The sequence below is a fragment of the Apus apus genome, chromosome 16 (assembly GCF_020740795.1).
Source record: "Apus apus isolate bApuApu2 chromosome 16, bApuApu2.pri.cur, whole genome shotgun sequence".
Taxonomy (NCBI): Eukaryota; Metazoa; Chordata; class Aves; order Apodiformes; family Apodidae; genus Apus; species Apus apus.
In genome coordinates this window covers 9,488,881-9,505,419 of record NC_067297.1, presented here as the reverse complement: position 1 = coordinate 9,505,419, position 16,539 = coordinate 9,488,881, and the positions used below count along the sequence as shown (strand labels likewise).

At 36.2% G+C, this 16,539-nt stretch overlaps 1 protein-coding gene across 6 annotated transcripts in view; it reads right to left on the bottom strand.

The window, feature by feature from the left end:
- Positions 1 to 16,539, bottom strand: part of RIMBP2 (RIMS binding protein 2) — a 134,715-nt gene that overhangs the window by 79,596 nt on the left and 38,580 nt on the right. For 5 of the 6 annotated variants that reach the window (XM_051633808.1, XM_051633810.1, XM_051633811.1 and 2 more), the window contains one exon: positions 9,660 to 9,797. The exons of the other annotated variant lie outside the window; for it this stretch is intronic. In XM_051633808.1, coding sequence (XP_051489768.1) covers positions 9,660 to 9,797 — 138 coding nt within the window. The remainder of the gene's footprint in view (positions 1 to 9,659; positions 9,798 to 16,539) is intronic. 6 annotated transcript variants of the gene reach the window in all.

Here is a 16,539-nt window from a genome sequence, read left to right as displayed (position 1 = left end):
CTGCCTGCGATGTTATCCACAAAAGAATAAATGAGCCACAGCACTACTAAGGCTAATTTCATTATGTTGCCATGAGACACCTTGAATACAATTCAGATTGACTCATAGCTAAGGACAGCCAGCCAGTAATGCTGTTAAAACATCCCCACAGGCTTCTTTTCTCTTCTTTTTGTAGAGAATTATTCACACAATTACAAAATAGTTGAAATAGAGTCAAATACTAGAAAGCAATGAAGATAGATCCCTCCACTATTTGGATATGGAAGTACCCAACTGCTCATGCTCAGTTCTTTCTCTGAGCATCTTTTCCCCCAGACACACACACCATCCTTCCAAAAGGAAGTGTTACTATTCTTACATCCCTCTTGCTATACTGCTTTCAGTTTGAACCCTGGATGAGCCTCCATGATGGGAATATTAGGAGAATATAAATGAAAGTCAGACTCCCTGTGAAAGACTTATACCAGTTTGGTGAGCTGGACTCTCAAGACATGGGAAACAATTTATCGTAGGCAAATAATGTGGAGAAGCTTGCCTCTATCTTTAACAAGAATTAAGAGGTATCTTTCCTTAACAAAGGAATGAGTCTGTAATCGTCCAACTTTCAGGACTTTGAGGAAATGGAAAAATTACACAAGTAGGAAAACTGAGTTTATTTCAGAGGAATAGAAAGAGAATAGCTTTAATGCAGTGATAGCAAACAAGGTTCTAGTTTCCTTCTAATACTTCTGAATAAAATCTGCAAACAATACTTCTTGGTTCACATCCAAATGTGAAAAAAACCTTGCTTGACAATCAATGTACCCAAAGTCAGGTCATAAGGGATTAATTAGTTGAAAAGTGCCCAGAATTCATCTTGCCACTATTGTTATTTTTCCTAAATTTAGAAGGTTTTTTAACTCAACTTTTCTACATTGACTTATTTGCAAGCTAGCCAACATTTTTTACAGGCAGAAATAAGAACAGATTCTCTTATGAATACATTTTTGTTAGTTCTCTTTATCTTTGCTTACTCTCTATTTCATAGCCCTTACATTTCAGAATCTGACAGGAGCAGGGTTTATTCCACTAAACCAAATTACGTGTATTAATTAATGGCGCTCTCTTGTTTGCCAGCTCCTGCAAGCAGAAGAGTAGATAAAAATGCATTTACAGCAGAATTTAATTACCCATTTTCAAGGCACTGGCCTCCTGGCAAAAGTCCCCCAATGTAGTGCAGAATAGGACTTGGATTAAGAATTAATTTACTGTCAGCAATGATCTGCAACTTAATGGCTTAATCAATTTTGCTATGAAATTGGTAGTGAGCTCTGGCGCCTAATATTGTCCCAGAGCCTGCTGCATCTAAAGAGATCTATAACATAATCAGCATCCAGAAAATCCAAGATCTCTCTCATATAATCAGAAACTGCCTCTAGCAAGTCTACTATTCACATTACAAAGTTATAGCTCAGAGTTTTGAAGTTCATATTTTACTCTTTCCGCCCTTCCAGCTAAAACTCCCAAAGAAACTTCACTTGAACGGTTACCAAGATTAGCATGTAAATACAGGTCAGGGTGTGACTAATACATTCTCTCTTGTATGAGAGAGAATACACAGTAATGATGGCAATTTGAGTTCCAGGTGTTACAGTTGCTCTAATGATAATCTCCCTTCCCATTATGATACTGTTTACAAATACAGCAATGAATTGAAAACAGTAGCTCCTTCTTTCTAAACTCCCCTTTCTCTTCCCAGAAAGCACCTAGTGGAACTAGCAGGCCTAAAAATTCACTCCACACATCACAACTACATTTGTGCTCTAAGGCTGGTGTCTTCACTTACACATCAGCAGCCTGGTTTGTTTCTCTTCCTTTCACAACAGTATATCTAGCATTACAAGCATGCTGTATTGCCATACGTGATTTTTTAAAATATATCCCATCACAACAGGAAACAATGTTTTCAAGTCTAAATTTTTTTCCATATTTTGATTTAAATTTTTTAATTGTCAGCTATTTAAACACAATTTACACTCTCTCAAATACAGTTACATCATGCTGGATTTCCTTTCAAGATGAAAGAGTGGTAGGCATAATGCTCTGCTTTGTAAATTCAGAACAGAATTTTCTTTCTGTGCAATCATCTTCAAATTTACACACTGAATTTCTTTCTGAACAGCTGCACAGGGATAGCTGCTATGAGCAGGCAACAGCAAAGCGCACCCCCATCTCAGTTGGAAGCTAGGCTGCAAACCATCAAAATGCCAAAGGCACAAAATAGCATGCTTGTCCCAATTTCTTCAGGTTATTTTGGTATATTTAAAAATAACAACAACAACACCACATAACTCAGTTAATTATAACCTTTCAGAAGTGTTTTCCCCTCCCTCAAATTGATAAGATTTAGTAGAACTGCAGCCAAAGTTCTAATAAAACTATTTTTAGTCATTGTCACACAGAGATCATCATAAGAGTCTCATCTTCCTATTAATGCAAATGTATTTAAGCAGTCAGTGCAGAAAACTTTAAAATATGTTAATCACTTCTTCTTTGGACTCCAGACTCTAATGTCTTTGATGATGTGTACATATCACAGATAGGCTAAGTAAAGGGAACGTGGTTCTTTAAAATGTTCATAGGTATTCACAACTCCATAAAGTGACAGCCACATGTATATTTTATTGCCACATTTAATAAATTTCCACATTCAATGTCCTTTAAATAGATTATTTTCTTATTTTCTGGTGCCTGAGCTAGATTGTCAGTGCGTTATAAATGGAAACACATTTGATAATCATATCCACTGTTTTTCTTTTTAAAGTGATTCAGTGATGATGAAAGGGACCAGACTGACAGCCTTGGAGATTGGAGCTCCATTTTAATCCACAAAGAAAACAAGGCATCGTCAGGGCAGTAGCTGGGCCAGCTTCCCACCAGTACATCTCCATTGAAACCCACAAGAGAAAAAAAAAACCCAACCAACATACATATCACATCTCTAAGTCACAGTCTGACTCTGCTTGCTGATATCCTTGGCCTTGCTTCTTATTTTTACTAGCAGACAAAGTAACCAATGACAGCAATGCATTTCTGGGATTGAACTACTGCCCATGAGCTGCTTTGTAGCACACATTTAAATCCAGCAGCAAACAGCACTCTTGGGTCACCACATGCATCTTTGGCGTGTAGTTAAAAGACTATATAAATTTTATGTAAGGAAGCATTGAAGTAAAGCTACTGGGTCTTACTTGGCTTCAGCACTCCTTTTCTGAAAGCAAGTGGTTCTCATCTACTGAGTGTCAGGAATGGTAGGTATTTTCTTTAGTGGCTTGCTATGAGAAGAACAAACCTACCCAAGATAGGTGTGTGTAACTCTCAAATTTTGTCTCTATTATTTATGGAAATTAATATGTATTTTACTTGAAATGTAGAGAAAATATTGGAAAATACTATTTTGGACTTTACTTATCTATACAGTGTATAGCAGCAAGTATCACATCTGAAAGACAAGGCCTACACACTTTTACAAACCATCTGTTAACTCCTAATATATAAAACCAAACTAGAAATTTACAGAACAAAGACCCTTTTTTAGTGACACACAAATATGTAAGCAATTAGTAGATATACGCTAGCATAGAAATAAAACCACAGGATTAAAAAAATACCAAAAGTAGCTCAGCCATAATACTTAAAGGAGAGCTACGTGGCTTAATCATAAGGGCTGCATGAACCCAGCAGAGTGATGTGGCCAAAACCAGAAACATTTCACTGTGCAACAAGAGCTGCCAGTTTAACAGCTTCCTCAGACTCTCTCTCACTATACTCAGCTATAATTCTGCCTGACCACAGGGAACTAGAGAGGTGCTAATAAAGAGATAATGGGTCACCCCCTTCCTAATAGACATACAGTTACAGAGCTATTTTCTGATCTCAATAAAATTTCATAAATAATATTAGCCTTGTTTTTTTTATGAAAGAACAATACCCATTTAAATGAACCATGTAGTGTTCTTTGGAAGCATTGGTTGTGTCTAGAACTGCATTTTATCTTCTGCTAAATGAAATTACACAGATATTATGGTACATTTCAATTGCTTGCATTCATTTTTCTCCAGGTGAAGATGCCTTCCAGGCATCTACACAAAACATGCCACCTACTGCTAAGCAAGGAACCAGGAAGTTTTAGAATATGTTCATAAGTGGCCTTAATGTAGTGCATTAATAGCTTTACATTCTGTCTTACTCTGTTCCTTTACAACTACATTTCACATTTTAGGTATTCTAAAAATTCACAAAAAGAAAGAGTTAAATCATATTTGCCTCACTGAAATGAATAGTCTCAATTATGTCTCTGAGACTGTGTACTCAAGCCAAGACACTTTTGGCTCTGTATGAGCATATTTTTAAAATGCGTTGTTAATTATTCATATAGTTCATTATCTCCTTGCTATGCTGAGCACGACTAATTTGCCTCACACACCCACTGCCTCTCAGGTAACTGATGAACTAATGTTTTCAATGTGTCTGAAACTATTACTTTTTTAAGAAGGAAAAAAAACTAACGAGTGCAGCCACTTCGGAGGAACAGCCAGTGAAATTCAAAATGGAGATTTCACTGCCATTAGATTTGAGAAGCAAGGCATTTACATTGCAACTTTGCCCCAAATACAGCAAAACACCTACCAAGGATACTTCAAGAGCAATGCAGGTGCCTTACAGACAACTGTGTGCATAGGGAAAAAGTAAGAGAGAACATCTCAAGTGATGATTTCTTCAAAACTGTTTGTTTCAACCAGTGCAGATAATTCCTGGCCCTCCAAAATAAATTAAGCCATACCAAAGCTCCAAATGATATAACAATACTGGTCTGTATTTCCCAAGGAGAGAAAAAGTGGCCTTTTACATAGAGCATGTGGCCAAATGTTACTGAGCCTGCAATTCAGCATACAGTGGTGGTGTTAGGTCAGAGGTCTTTTCCAGCCTCAATAATTCCGTGATTCTGTGATTATCTCTGATGTACACCACCAAGCCATGGGCTCTTCACAGGCTCTAATACCCATATTCAGAAATGGATTTCATTTAAAATAGCTTTCTCCCAGCTGAGCTGCCTTTACAAAGTGCTGTATACTTTGTACAGCATTTATATAAACTGGATTTTTGATCCAGCACTTCTGGCATGTTTTAGCCAATGAAAAGCAAGTCTGGGAGCTTTGAGCAGCCTTCTTACTGGAGACCTAATCACTATAACTTCTCCAGGAAACAGAGTAAAAAGTTTGTTCAAATAATGGTCTAGCCTATATTTATATGCTGTTAGAGAAGAATGTGGTTATTCTTATTGATAAGGCTGTATCTTGCTTGCACTACTGATATTACCAGCCTTGTTGACTTCAGTGGTAGTACTGGCAATCAGAATTTGGCCTATATTATGTGGGGAAAAAAATTAACACCAACACTAGTAAAAAAGACTTGCAGATATTTAGAAATGGAATACAGACTCTTCTGTCTGTAGGTCATCAATTTTAACAGAGCAAAGATTCTTTCGCCACCCAGTAACTCATCTAAATAAACACTGCAATCTTTAGCCATACGAAGGCTGCTGAAGAGTCTCTTAGAAATGCATTAAAGGACTCAGTCTAGTTCAGCTCAAGAACTAGAAGGCAAGCAGAAGTTGGAGAATCAGTTTTTCATAACACTAAACCCAGCAGCAAAATTAGTATTAAATGGTTAGCTTTTTGGGAGCCTCAAAGGGAGTCTTATAATATAAGAATCTACATGGTTTGAATATACCATATACAGTAAAGATTATCAGAAGGCCTTATATTTATAAATTTTATAATCCAGCAGGATTAATGGATGTACTGAGGAGAGAAATCATAACTATACAATAAGGTTTTTTTGAGAATCAAAACAAGGCACCATTACATCCAGCACAGGCAAAACTGCCCTGAGTCTATGAAAGGCCTGACTCATCTCTGCTCTTTCGAACACCTGAGCACACTTCATCTCCCCAGAGCTCCCTTACCAGCCACTACCATTCATGTTAAGTACTCAATTGCAGGCAGCAACAGAGCCTGGGATAACCTGCTCCTAGCTGGTGTCCCTTCCTGACCTACCCTGACTCTGGCTCTGATTAGACAGATTGGAAACTATGTTACAAGAATGTTTTTAGTAAAGAGTCATAGTTGAGTCAACAATATTTTTTAAACAAAGTATCTTTTATAATTACCTCCACTCATGCAGAAATGTAACAACCTGCTGAAACTCTGTTTGGAAAAAAAAAAGTTTTTTGAAACTACATTGAGATCTATTTTTGATGGAAGTTCTCTTCATAGCCTGCAGATAGGAAAGGCTGTTATTATACAGGCATTGTATCAACAAAATCAAAACAGAATTCTACATTTGCACAGGTAATAGCTAATCTAGAAAATATCATTAGAAACCGAACGTTATATAAGTTATTCCATTGTTGTAGAGAAGAAAATTGATAATGGAACGATAAAGGAAAATAAACTATTAAAACAACTCATTGGCACCATGTACCAGATGTTTAAAAATGCTCAAAGGAGACAAAGTGATAAAAAATTAAAATACATTATTATTAACTTCAGCACTTATCAACATCCAGATACTGGGTTTGGCCATGGATATTGCTGCTTTTGTTGCTAAAAATCTCACACATGTATAGGGCACAGGAAAGACAGGTAGGTTCCTCTCCCTGAGCCAGCCATATAGATTAAACATTAAGTATATCAGAAGCATTCATAGTTTTTATTATTATACTAATATCCAGCCTCATTGTTTTAAGAGACTGCAAACCATCTCTGAATAGCAAGCAATACTAAAAATATTTATGAATCAATTTATTTTCCTTCAGCCCAGTTTTTGCCTATTATTGTAAACATCTAGTGTTCTGACCTCAGTAAACTCTGAAGCTCAGCAAACGTTTGGAAAACGTGACAGATTCCTGCTTTTCAGAGAGGCAAAAAGGCTTAAATGGAGTCCAGTGTGTATTTTAGATAAAATTACACATAGCAAAAGACAAAAGCACTTACAGTTTTTCCATCATGAACATACGATAGAGAGCTGTATCTCAGCAAACTGCTGTTATTTTAGAAACTCTGCTGACATGTTGCTACCATGGTGAGCACACTAATGTCCTTTTCATTCACCTCAGTTCAAAATTCACAGCACCTTAATTTACAATCATGGAGCTGCACGTCATTCACTGCAGCTGCAGGCCCTGTCAAATGCTGCTGTTGCCTGGTAACTAACAGGTAACTGGTGCAGGTCTGTTATATTTATGTACACAGAAAGCTAATGACTGAAGGCCAAGGGAACATTTGTCTGTAGATTAAAATTTGGTCTCTGTTTATGAAAATACAGGACTTCTTCTCTTGCAGTGAAACCACTGCTGAAGCATACAGTACCAGAATGAAAATTTGAACGTTTTGCTTCTGATCATAAATGTAAATGATTAAAAGTTATTGCTACTGATATAGCTGTGGCAACTAATTAAAAATTAAATACGAATGAATGGTAAGTTAAAACTTGGCCCCAAAGTACTGTAACTACAGTATGAAAGAAACATTATTTAATACGTTGTTAGGAAATTTTCATCCTGTCATCAGAGTATCTAATACTCTCACTAGCTGTACTACAAGACTATGTAAACAATAGTGTTTTAAATAGAGGTTGGTGTCCAAAGTTTACCCTTTATCCAGAAGGCTACTACTGCCCAGTAACTATTTAGCTTTCTTGTGTTCTCCTTAAATACTGTCAAACCAAGCACTGAGAATAGACTCTGAATGGACTCAAGGATACAGTCTGTGCTGGACTCAAACTATTTTCAAGACCCTAATTCAAACCACTGCTTTCTGTTTAACAATATGACTTTATGCTTCTTGAATGCATGAATTACTTATATGAATGAAATCAGCAGGAAAATTCCCACTAATTTTATGGCATCCCATTTTTGCCTCAAGTTGGTGTTCTGTAAAGTTACTACGTCTAGCTCTACAAGTAACTGCCCAACTTCTCAAAGGCCTTCTACTAAGGGACCTTGTACACACAAAGTTAGGAGATCAGCTTCACTCCTTTTTACCGTAAATGTCTTTAATCAGACCTTACAATTCAGTTCACATCACAGGTATGTACTTATTCTTTTAAGCAGCAGAGATGTAAAGAAGGCATTAACAGCTGTTAAAAATACATTTATGCACTTCTCTCTTGTCATCTTAAATTACTTCTGATGCAATCAAACTTAAACTTCAAATGGATAAATCCAACACCAAACTAGAACCTCAAGCTTCTAATATGAGGCTCTTAAAGCAACGTTTTAAGCCTTTACTTTCAGTTCAGTGAAGTACAATGTAAAAATTGTGAGAATATTAGGTTTAAAAACTGTATCTTTATGAATTTTCTTTAAATTATTCTGTTAGTTATTGGTTGCAAAGTGCTTTAAAGATCAAAGGTGATACATGAACTACATCTCATAACTCATTCACCAAGAGAAGTGGATCAAATAATTGACAAACATATACGCTCTCCAGAACTCATGATCATTGGAAAATAAATCATAGTTATCATATTTTTCAAAAACCCCTGAAGGAACTACATGAGGAACTGATCTGTGCTAAAATAATGCTGGGGAAGGCAAGGGGAGAAGTAGCTTGATTAAGCAGGAACTTCAATGAAAAGGACAACCATGAAATTATGGCTGAGCTATCTTGGGCCACTGGCAAGTTTTTAGAGGATAACCCAATACACAATGAAACTCCTCTACTCACTGAATGGAATTTACCGCTGAAAATTGACTCCAAAATTCAACTCAAGACAACTAGTCCAATGTAATTTCTTAAAAAGCTTCCAAAAGCTTGTCTTTCTTCTTCACAATATTTTGGTTTTCATTACCAAGTTTAAAAAAAAAAAAGACCATCAATCACACCCATTGTAATTTCAGAGTCCAAAAAAAGTAAATTCCTTGGTTTAATGAAATCAAAAGCTGATACCACTACTAATTACAGGCAACAAAACATAAGAGTTCCGTCTGCAACTCCAATTTTTAGAAGAAACAGAAAATAGTCTCTTTATATATTCAAATGTCTTTGTACTTAAGTGAAAGTATTTTATGTAAAATGAAGAATTTGAGGCACTTCACTGGCACTCATATTCCTCTCTGGAAGTTGTACACTAACATTGTCCTGCAGCTTTGCTATTCAAAGGACCTAACTAAAAAGTTCTTCTCTGAATGCAAAAGGTGCCTGAAAATCAGAATGCATGCAAACACATAAAAACCTAACTGGAAAATCTCTGCTGACTTTCAGAATCAAGTGTCAGGATGAATACTCTAAAACCAATCGGAATGTGCTGATCATAACTATTAAGCACTGTATCCTGCACTTTTCTATTAATGCACTTGTATATTATTTATATACTTCTACCATTCTGTAAGATTCTAAGAGATCAGTACAAACCCTATTGCTATAAAGACTGAAGCTAAACCCTCCTTACAAACAGCCCACCTCAGAAAACCTCAACCCCCTGATATTAGTGTACATACAAATAAAAGAAAACACCAGCACACCCACACAACCAACCAAAGCATCACGGACTGCAAAACTTGTCTTTAAATTAATCAGTTGCCATAAAGTAGCAAATGCAAAGACAGGACTTACTAAAAGCTGCCAGTGATGATGTTCTTCATTTAAGGTGGAGACATGCGACTTAGAAACCTGAGTCTCTTCTAAAAATTGGGTCTGATCAAATGTTTTCTGAGATGTTGCAGGCTGCAGACATGATGGATCATTTCCAAACTGTGTAGAAGAAAACAAAACAAGTGACCAGTTTGTTAATACTGCATTTGTTCTAGCTGACTAGCACTTGCTCTTCCTATAACACAACACATTTCATTAACATGGTTTTCATTGCATGTGCTCCCAAAAGCTGCTTGAAAGTGATGGTTAAATATACGTTGCATACAATAAAAGCCATTCTAAACTCATAAATTCAGCCTTGCTAATAAACATTTTGTCAGGGCAAGCAACAAGTCTCAAGTCCCACATAAACCTCAAATACAAGACTTTAATAGTGTGATCATTGGACCCTTGCAGGATATTAATTTCAGAAATAAAATGAAAAAATAATCTGTTTCAATATTTTCTTCATAAAATGTGGGGACATAAAACTAAGCAGAAAAAAATTTGGACTAATCTTTCTCATTAGAGTCTGCAAGTCGGTCAGGACATCTCTGTACTAATAACAAAGTTTCAGTAAAGCTTATATAAAGTATAATTCCCTGGTGAACAGGGAAGATATTGTGGGGGAAGTAAAAGTTGGAGGCCGTCTAGGGCACAGAGATCATGAGATGATTGAGTTTTTGATCCTTGGGGAAACAAGGAGAAGGGTTATTAAAACTGCCACCTCAGACTTCTGGAGGGCAAACTTTGACCTGCTCAGGAGACTGATTGACAAAGTCCCTTGGGGGGCTGCCTTGAAGGATAAAGGAGTCCAGGAAGGGTGGACATGCTTCAAGAAAAGTTTTAAAGGCACATTAGGAATTTTTTTTTCACAAAAAGAGTGGTCAAACACTGGAATAGGCTGCACAGGGAGGTGATTGAGTCACCATCCCTTGTTGTGTTTAAGGGTCATTTGGATGTAGTGTTGGTGGAGATGGTTTAGGGGAGAACTTTATAGAGCAGGGATGATGGTTGGACTTGGTGATCCCAAGGGTTTTTTCCAGCCTGAGTATTTCTATGACTCTATTATAAGTACCATTAGATATCCGGAAAGGGGTAGGGGGTGTGTTTGCCAGCTCACTCACATAACACACAGTGCTCACTAGAGGGATTTAAAAATTTTTTAGATAAAATCAGCAATATCAATATTCTTAAATTCCTTCTTAAAGAAGGTTTGGGAACAGCCACCTTGAATACATATTTTCATGTAAATGTAATTTGAAATGCATGTGTTTCTGAGGAACCTTAAAAGATCTTGAATTTAGGATAGTACAAAACTACTTAATCCTTTGTTTAGCACTTTCTGTTCTGGCCAACAATAAAACACAATTTGCAAAATTACTAAACAGACCCCATGAATTATTGAAACACACACAGCCCGAAGTCACCGAAACAAATGAAAAAACTCCCACAGATCTTGGGTTAAGATCCTAACTGTTTCCAGTTTAGCTTTGTAACATCCACAAAAACATTCTGCCCTCAAGCAAAATTACCTTCTCTTCCTTATGCCAGAAGTCAATACATTTTAGTACCACCTACAGTAAGTGGGAATCATGCACATTTTAAGCTGTTTCCTCAGGAAACATGAAAAATGGTGGTAAATACTTTTAAAAATAAAAAAGGATTTTATAAACAAAGTATCACAGCATCAGCATTATGACAGTTTTACACAAATTGAAGTTTGATGTGAAGTCTAGCATAAAATGCAATTAACTTGTTCTTCCTACTCTCAGAAGAAGCCTAGCAAATCAGTAAGATGATTACATATAAAGATACCTATGGGACTCTCCACTTCATGGACAATAATTAAAAGATGGCTGTTTCCACTACATAAGGATCAGCTTCCTTTCACCCACTAAACATCACTTGTCCTGTTGACATGCTATTAAAAACTATCAAGGCATCAGTTCCCACCTCTGTCAAACCAACATTTCCACTTTTCACTCCTCAACAGCCACATTTTTTTGCATAAGCATCTCTGTGATTCTTCCTTATGCTTAAGAAAAGCTTTCCTATGAGCATTTGTCAAAGGTATCCAGCTGTCCTTAAAATTCTTAGCTGTTTCAGTACCTATGAAAACCAAGTAACACTCAGCCAGGTGACACACAGAAGTTACTCTCATCTTCAGGGTTGTGTTCCAATACCTTCTCCCACACCCTTTTTGTTTTACTAATCTTGTATCATCTGCTAAACTGTGAAGTTCTCAGAGAAATCACTCTTGTTACATATATGTAGCACAACACTCTCTGGAATCTGAATTTGTGCTAAAAACTGTAATGTAACAACAGAGAAGAGCTGACATACCTACTGGCTTGGGTAGATGATAAGCATGATTAAGATCTTCCAAAGACTTTATAACTCATTTTTTTCACTAAGATGGAATTCTAAAAATAACTGCATAGTGCCCCTACACACACAAAATGGCAATGCATACAAATTGCAATCGATATGCACAAGCTAAATATCAGAGATTATTGTCTAACAGATTGTTCAGAGTTAATGATACATACTTCCACTCATACCCCCACATTTCCATCTATTTTTATATGTCTTTACTTACATAATGTTTGATGTCTTCATCAGCACCAATCTAATTCTGATGGTAACATCAAGGCTGTACTTACAGGACATGCAAAATGACACTGAAAAGCATACAGCCTTACATTTCTGTTAGGCTTGGGCCTGCAAGCACAGGGATCTTTTATTTATTGATGAGTTTCCCGAGAAGAATTACTGGTTGATTTGTGTCAGCTGAACAGGATCGTAATTCAATCTTCACTGGAGCCTGTTTATCTGAATGACTCATTAAGGTGCAAGCTGACTGCTAAAGAACTCTGTTTCATAATAACAAAGCCTTTTGTTAGGGGAAGATATGTTTTGAGACATCACTTTACTGCAGTATGAGTTTACCAAAGTTCTTTTTTTGAGAGACAGCATTATTTCTTAAAAACAAACAAATGAAGTGAAGCACATTCACACCAGTAACTTTTCTGCAAAGATTGTGTCAATGGGCAGTAGGATGTTTTATGGGCACGGGTCTTGAAAATGCAAGCTCACAGGTGCAGGAACTCTGGAACAGCAGAGTTTTTAAAGTGTTCAAGACTCAGTATTTAAGCAGAGGATTTTTAATCAGCTTTTCAAACAGCACTGTTACTATTCCTCTGAAATTCTAGTCTTTCCAAAGGGCTACCTGAGTAGAAACAACAAGGAGTCAACTGGAATTTCACAAGTCTGCAGCTCTACTATCTACATTACTCCTACTCATGCAGGTAAGAAATGACCTCTTAAAGATACATGCTTATAATACTCATTATAGAATTTTCACTCAGGAAAGCTTCAGTTAACAAACAGCAAGAATAACTGATTGTTTACAAATGGCTGCTTTTACTTTCATCCTCTGATTTGGGGCTTTGATATTTTGGTATCTTCATTCTAATTTTAAACCAAGAATTCTCTGTCATAGGAAGGAGACAAAAAGACATTCCAGCTCTTTGTCTGTTCCACTGGCATGAAGCCCTGCACTTTATAACATGATCCTCAACTGGATATGCAGTCTGGCCCATGCCTGACCTTGTGTAGTTTATAACACCTGTCAAGGTCACAGTGCAGTGATTTGGCTGCAGGCAACCACCTTTACAAATGATACACAAACACACACTTTATTCTTCATGCAGCCTTGCCAGGAGAAAAAACATTTCACATGCTTTGCAATCTTTACTTTTTAACTGCAACAGAAAAAAAATAAAATGAGATATATATTAAAATTCTGCATTACCACCAAATCTTATCAAATCAGCTGATCTTCAAATCCACTGACATAGGAATATGACTGAGGTTATCTGTAAATTATATATACAGGAACTGGAAAGAAATTGGAGAAGAGGTAACAAGCTTTCTACAACACAACACTTTTAATATAGTAGCACTTAAGAAGCAAGCCTTGAGGAATTATGAAAATTACTGCTCAAGGAAGAAAAAAAAAATGTCAATCACTTGCAAAATAATTACTGTCCTGCAAGAAGACACTTGTTAAGCAAAGGACTCAAAAAGTAAAACAATATTGCAGATCTAATTTCTCTACTCTGAATGTGCTTTGCTCTTCTGCTGCACTGCTTCCCTGATCTTGCACTCTAAAACCAGGATCTGACTGCAAGAAAAGAGGGGCTACCTTTTGTCATATCAGAATATAGGTTGGCAACATGCCAGAGATGTGCCAGTAGTTGCTGTGTAGGTGAGATGTGTCAGTATAAAGTTCACTGAAAGCAGGGAGCTGTCATGGAGAAATCAGAGGGCGGAAAGAAATATGAAGTGTCTTGCCTGAGAAAGCAATGACTTGAATAAGAGAAACTGCATCACTGGGATAGTAACAACCAATGTTTCTTTGAGGAGGAATGAAAATAATTTTATTTCTTCACTCCTGCATTTCTTTTTTTTTTTTTCTTTAGCTTAAAGGTGATACTCAACTAACAGACAAGAGCTCAATTTAATATGAAAATAAACTTTTGAAAAATACGACATTAATGCTCTTAGAAACATTCCACACACCAGGTTTGGTGTCAATAATAGTATAAAGTCCTCACAAAATATCTTAAACACCATCTGGAGAACCCATCTCCTGTCATCTCACCAGTAAGGCTAAACCATGCAACACAGGTTTGTTTTAGTTTTCTAGTATTATGTCAAATAGTATTTTCCACCCTTCTTATAATTGAGAATATGGAAATACTTTAATGATATTTGTCCTATGATTTGAAAGCTTTCTGGTCTATTAAACAATCCCCAGTATTGTACTAATACTTCATATTTCAAAGTCACAAAACAAATTAATTAGCAAGATCACGCCGCCTCATCCTTAATGTCATTAGAAAAGACTAATAGCTACAGAATCAATTATTTCATAGAGATTACTGCCTTAACATTATTAGCCTTTACATCACACAGGCTCATTTTGAGTTTTCAGTTCCATTGTAATTTCCTCTGCTAGTTTAATTACAGCCCTTAATTAAGTCCCTTCTTTAATCAACTTTATGGCTATGTCCATTCATTCATGGTTGCATATAAAGTAAGAAACAAAAAGCAACTTGCAACGTTATAAGACTAGCACAAGAGCTTTCACAGTGTTTTACTAGCCTTAACCTCTGCTCCAAGAATTGCAAGCATTCCTTCAAGTGCCCACAATAAATTCATTAAAAATACAGAAAAAACTAAAATTTTAGCTAAGTTCTACAAAACAGTGACTGATTTTTTGTGTTTTGCAGCTCTCGAAAACCAAATTAATTAGGTATTATATTTACATATTTAATTGTTTAGTTTTCTGTCAATTTTAAGAATCTGTAGGTTGGTAAGAGTTTTCTAGTGTCTCCAAAAGCTAAGTTTAGATGGCAGGTCTTTTATCTATACACAGTGAGAATACACTGGAATCTTTACATCACACTTTTATCATACACTGAAGACATCCTGTCCTGACATTGAAAACAAGACTCAATTCTGAGACAAGGAGTGTCAATTCCAGAATAGATAATGTATCATAAGAAGCTCAGCTGCTTAAGGTAACCTGATTGGAGAAGTGCAGCTAGGTTGGCAAATCTGTTTTCAGGATGTTTCCAAGTTCTAATTCACTCGTACAAATCTGAATCAATGAATGGGGGCTGTTTGGCAATGAAAACAATTGTAAACAATTGTTCTGATATACTGAGTCTCCCTTTACTCCTGTATAAAAAAGATTTACACAAGCCTGTTTTATCACTGAAACAGTTGTTATCTATATACACAAATATTTGTATGAATTTTCACCTATTTGTTTCAATGGGTGCAGAAAGTCCATCCCGTATTCCTGCACAAATTTTCTACTTTCTAATTACATTACTTTTTTCATGGTATAAAGCATATTTTTCAGAACACATTCTTTCATTTCCAAAACAGTAACTGAGATTTTCCAACTTCACAGCTTACTATTATCATAAATAGTTCGTGGTTCTTCCCAGAGCAAATTGCTTTGCAATTTATGATATGCTAGCTATGACATTAATATATTGCTTTCTTTGAAAGCTGCCCTTTCTAACCAGATTTTTTTACTGTTTGGTATTTTAATAGAAAATATTAATATCCCTTTGTAACAATGGTACCATTTCAAGAAAAAAACCCAAAATATTCTCCGTTAACCTGCAGAATCTGTCTTATTTAGTGGGCATGTGATCTGAGACTTGAGAGGTTCTGTCTCCTGAGAAGCTTCTATGTTGAATTTTTAAGAATTTTATATTTTTAACTGGGCACAAGGCAAAGGTGCTGGTCTTCAATGGCCTTCAGTGAAGGAGAAGATTGGAATTACTAGAAAGAGCCTCTGTTCTTCCATTACCTTTAACTAGCTGTAGTCAATATTTTTTCCCCCTCTTTCCCCTCTCAAAGAAGAGAGCTAAAAGCTAATTTATGTTTCTTCCTTATTGCAGTGTTGCAGATAGCATAGTCTTTTTCTCCTGATCATTAGATCCTAAAACTTGGGAGCTATTTTTACTATTTCTTTCTACTTTACATTACACACTCTGAGTAGTTTTTGTTGTTTTTTTTTGTTTGTTTGTTTGTTTGTTTTTTGTTTTTGTTTTTTTTTTAACTTGTCTCCTACCTCTCCAAATCTCTGTGATGACCAAAACTTGTTGCCAGGGTCTCATCAGACTGTTTCCTCTCTGCATGCAAATTTCTTCTCTTAAATACAAAAAATGTGACCAAAAGAATCCTACTTCACTGAGAAAATTAACAAAAGGTCAGAAAGCTTGATCTTTGTCACTGGTGTACTCTGTCTGAAAGCTGAACTGCCATTTAAATA